General features: G+C 37.5%; 1 protein-coding gene across 1 annotated transcript; it reads left to right on the top strand.

Annotated features, from left to right (window-relative positions):
* Positions 1 to 296: 296 nt before the first annotated feature.
* foxl3 (forkhead box L3) lies at positions 297 to 3,493 on the top strand. The gene is made up of 3 exons (XM_037755617.1): positions 297 to 575; positions 1,767 to 1,935; positions 2,576 to 3,493. The coding sequence occupies exons 1-3, from the start codon at positions 469 to 471 to the stop codon at positions 3,047 to 3,049; spliced, it is 750 nt and encodes a 249-aa protein (XP_037611545.1). The 5' UTR covers positions 297 to 468; the 3' UTR covers positions 3,050 to 3,493.
* Positions 3,494 to 4,732: the final 1,239 nt, after the last annotated feature.

The following is a 4,732-nucleotide window of genomic DNA, read 5'->3' as shown; positions in this document are numbered from 1 at the left end:
TCTGTATCGTATTGTCTGCACAATGACAGCTTCATTTGAAAGATGAGATGGAGTGGGACATCTTGTACAGAGCTGGTGATAAATACAGAGCAGGTAAAAACAAAAACAATCTGGATTTGTGAATCTAAAAAAGCTGAAAACAAGAGCAGAACAAAGAGTTAAAGGGCCCTCAGAGAGCTGGTCCTGAGTCCTGTAGACCTGTAGACCTGCAGCCTGTAGACCTGAAGCCTGTAGACCTGTAGTCCTGTAGACCTGGAGAGCAGCAGGGACGAGGAGGAGAGAGGGGGGTTTGGAGGCGGCCCTCAGCAGCAGCAGAGCTCAGAGTGAGTGTCAGCTGGCTGAGCAGAGCATGGTGGCAGAGCAGAGCAGCAGGATAGGGTGTTGGTGTTGGGTTCAGGAGAGTCAGAGGAGCCAGACAGTTTGGATCAAACAGTTTGGATCACACGTCCGACTCCTCAAAGCGTAGATATGTTTGATAACTCCAACTACCCCTTCAACTGTTTCAACTACGATGGAGACGGATACCCTTCCTCCAGCACAGACGAAGAGAAGAAAATGTGTAGACCCGCATACAGGTAAGGACCATTTTCATTTATTTTTTAAATTTCACATAACTTGACAAAACATTGTCTCCCACTATGTCATATATATTTAGTAGGTGCTAAAATTTGACATGAAAAAATATTTATTATATTTTCATTTTTCCTTTCAAAAGTGTTTTCCGTCTGATTTTTTTTTTTTCCCCTTCAGGTTTGAGACTTTTGGCAAAACAACACAAAAAGATATTTTAGTGCAAACTACTGAAAGTGCATTCCTGATAACATTTTAAAGCATATAACTAATCACAAATAGACATTGCATAGTTAGTTAATAGTGTACGATTGAGTCTTATTTTTAGTCAGTTGCATCATTTCCCTTCAGTGGTTTTCTGTTAATATCCAGTTTTTAATTTAATTTTTTTTTTTAATTCATGATTATTTCATAGACTTTTGTCAGTTATAAAATGATATAAATGTAAAGATGTTTTTTTTATACAGCAGCCTAGTTTCCCGTTACTACATGCATCTGTTTAAACTCTATTTAAATCAAATTAAAGATAATATTCAAAACCTTCCATTGCATCCTAAATAAGTTAACCATAATAATGTTCTGTTTGGTCTTTGCTCTTTAATAGCTCAAAAACACACAATTAATTTATCAGTTTATGAGAATTCCTGAGAATTGCTCATAAACATAATGTTGAACTGATGACATGTTTCAAAAATGTTACTCGTGCTCAGAGTGGCTCTCTGAGCTCTGAGCTGTAAAACATTAAGATTTTCATATGTTTTATATCTGTGATTGGTGTGGACCGTACCGTTTAAGCAGCAAAACATAAAAAAGTCCATTTAGATTTCTCTTATTGGATTCTTACAAATGTTTGTTCATACTGTAAGAGATATCGAACTGTACATGTATTTGTCTTCTTTGGTAAACAAAAGAAACATTTATTTATTTTCATGTTTAACCCATAAGCAAAACAGAAAATATATATTCTATTTGCTATAATAACTACATAAAGTGCATTATAGTAATTTTTAGATTTTGTCACCTTCATCAAATTGTTAAGTCCAGTTTGTTGCATAGGGAAAAAGGGTCATCAGGTCAGAAAAGAAGACAAAAACATTCAAAGAAACAAAACACAATGGTCAAGCACCTTTATCATCATGTGTTCAACTTGTCTCACACTGTGTTGCCTGACTAAAGTGTGCGTTTGTGTGTGTCAGCTACATAGCTCTGATCGCCATGGCCATCCAGCAGAGCCCTGAGCAGCGGGTCACTCTGTCGGGCATCTACGAGTTCATCATGAAGAGGTTTCCTTACTACCGCTCCAACCAGAGAGCCTGGCAGAACTCCATCAGACACAACCTGTCTCTCAACAGCTGCTTCATCAAGGTACATAGGCTGGACGCTGGGAAATGACGTCAGTTTAACAAGATACTAAAGTGTTTCTGTGCTTGTTAAAGGGAATTCTACACTATAAATGATATCCCTTATGTCTTTTTTTTACCTTCGTAGTAGTGGAGAAGGACAGATATTTGTAGTTTAGTGTTCTTTTTTCTTTTCTCCAGCAGTGATGGTGTATTTTTTCTTCATAATATTATTGGTTGTGTGATATTTTTTCTCAATATTATATTTATTAGTTTTTTGTTCATTTTGAAACAACAGAACAAACATTCACCCACGTCCCCAATAATAACATTCTCGTTACAAAGAAACTTAATAAACCTAATATTAATTTAAAATAAGCCAGTATAGATACAGGAAAAACATATATACAAAAAATAGATATATAAGTAAAAAGAATATACACAAGTAAAAGAAATAAAATTTAAAACAATAAAATAAAATCTATTTATATATACATATATATACTGTATACATATATACATAAATACACATATACGCCCACGCAGTATATACACATACAAACACACATATACATATAATCAATTAAAAAAATAGTGTGCAATTCAGTCATCATCCTTGTGTGATATTTTTAATAATTCATAAGTATTCTTCATATTTCCCACAGGTTCCTCGGACAGAGGGCAATGAGAAGGGAAAGGGAAACTACTGGACTTTTGCCACCGGTTGTGAATCCATGCTTGACCTGTTTGAAAACGGCAACTTTCGGCGTCGCCGGCGCAGGAGGAACATGAAAATCGGCTTCCGTGATTCGGGAGAAACCCCTTTCCACCCTCTGGAGAGCCACAGCAATCAGCACGTACCCGCGGCTCGGCGCCACGAACCCGACGCCACCCTCTGCCCTTTGAACCCTGAGAGGCCGAGGACAGGCCCCCAGCAGAACCACCTCATCCCGAACCCCACCCAGCAGGGGAAACCAGAGTCAGAGATCAAGTTTAGCATTGACTACATCCTATCCACTCCGGATCCACCCCTGCCTGGGTTCAGATCCTCCCACGGCCCCGTTCACATAGGGCCCACGGGGCCTCCCATACACGTCCTGGAGCCCCAACATCTCAACCTGCACTTCTGGACTCTGTAAGAGGAGAGACTGAATTTATTCCTTCATTATTACGTCTGTGTCCAAAACTGGGAAAGTACTATAAGGACATCCAAAGACAGAGGAGAAACTCCACAAGAGGAATTTTACTGACTTGAAAATGTAAATGAGGAACAAAGGTACAGTATTGTGTGATGGATTCTAGATGGAAAAAAAGTCACTTAAAGAAAGCATCATGCTGACTAAGAATTCATCCTAAAGATAAAATGTGAACAACACAGCATTCATATTGTATGTGCAGTGTCTAGTGCTGACATAGACTAGGTTTACAGTATTCTCTATAAGTATATACACAGGAGCTGTGAGCACAAATATGACGTGTTTAACAATGCTTTAAAAATAGGCAAAACAAGCTCCATTGGATTATCTTCAGATTAGATGTTGAAATGGTTTTCTTCATAAAAGAAGAATTTATTCAGCATCGTATGGGTTTTCCTGTCATTCTTTTGCCAGACAACGTATTTATTTTACCTACCTTATTTTAGTGGATGTCAGGAGAAATGAGATCAGCAATACCATCTTCCAGACATGTTTAAGACATAGGCTATACAAATACTTTTTTGTCTGATTAAAAACAAAACAAAAAAAGATCAATTCCCTCGTTAAAAATTAAATTAAATTCTAAAAATTACAAATGAATTAAAAATTTAAATTAATTTCTAAATCTATTCTCTTTCCCTCATTGAAAAATCCAGAACCTATAAATATGCAGATATACTGTGTGTGTCCTACTTCACTGAAAAGTCCATTCTCCAGTGTACGTATGTGTGCTGGAGGTTTCAAGTGTCCACATCAGTAGTGTGTTAGTTAAATATATATTCTCATACTACTTTCACGTCCTCCTCTTTCGTCCTCCAGCAGATGAATACAGTTGTGAAGACAACTTTCTGGTGTCAAACTGTCATTCTGCACAGTGAAGCTCACATATCCAACTAAACAGGAATAAGGAAATCACATTTCTTAGTGGAATGGGACTTTGTCAACAATGTCAACAGAAAAAAACAAACATTATTTGCCTTGTTTTAGCATGAAATCCTTCTATTTTTCACTTGAAACGTTTTTGAAATACTAATTGTAATATATTTTTTTGCAAATGACACACAGTAGGAGCATCCATCAATCAGCAAAATGTGTTTATGAGATTTTCCCCTGACGCCTGCATGTCTCAAATCCTTTCTTTTTCTGCCGACGTTTTCTAACCAAGTTGGTAACATTCACAGTAGGAAAAGCACAGGTTAATTTATGAAATCAACGATGGCTGAATTCCACATGCTGCTTCAGTTTCAGGGTCCTCTGTACAGTATGCTGGCTCAATGTCGCTGTGTCCCAGATCCATAAAACATCAGTCAAACTGTGACTGGATTCAACAAAACGAGTTGTGTCCAAAATCCATGCTACAGTACATACCAATACTAAGCAGGTTTCATGCAAAACTGTCCGTATGCAAACTAAAAAACATGTTCATTGAGTATGCTGTTGATGTATCAGTTCTCCCACAATGCAATGCACTAAAAGAAATGGAGGAGATTACATTTGTGGATGGTGGTGATACCGTCCCGGTTCCTATAGAAAACAAAAAATAACTATTGAATTTTGGTGAATGATTTTGCTGGCTCAGAGTGTCATAGTAAAGTTGCAGTTTGGCTGCCTTTGTATAGCGCACAC

Source organism: Sebastes umbrosus, chromosome 20 (genome assembly GCF_015220745.1).
Source record: "Sebastes umbrosus isolate fSebUmb1 chromosome 20, fSebUmb1.pri, whole genome shotgun sequence".
NCBI classification, from domain to species: Eukaryota; Metazoa; Chordata; class Actinopteri; order Perciformes; family Sebastidae; genus Sebastes; species Sebastes umbrosus.
Note: the sequence above shows the minus strand (reverse complement) of the source record. Positions and strands in the feature narration are given on the sequence as shown.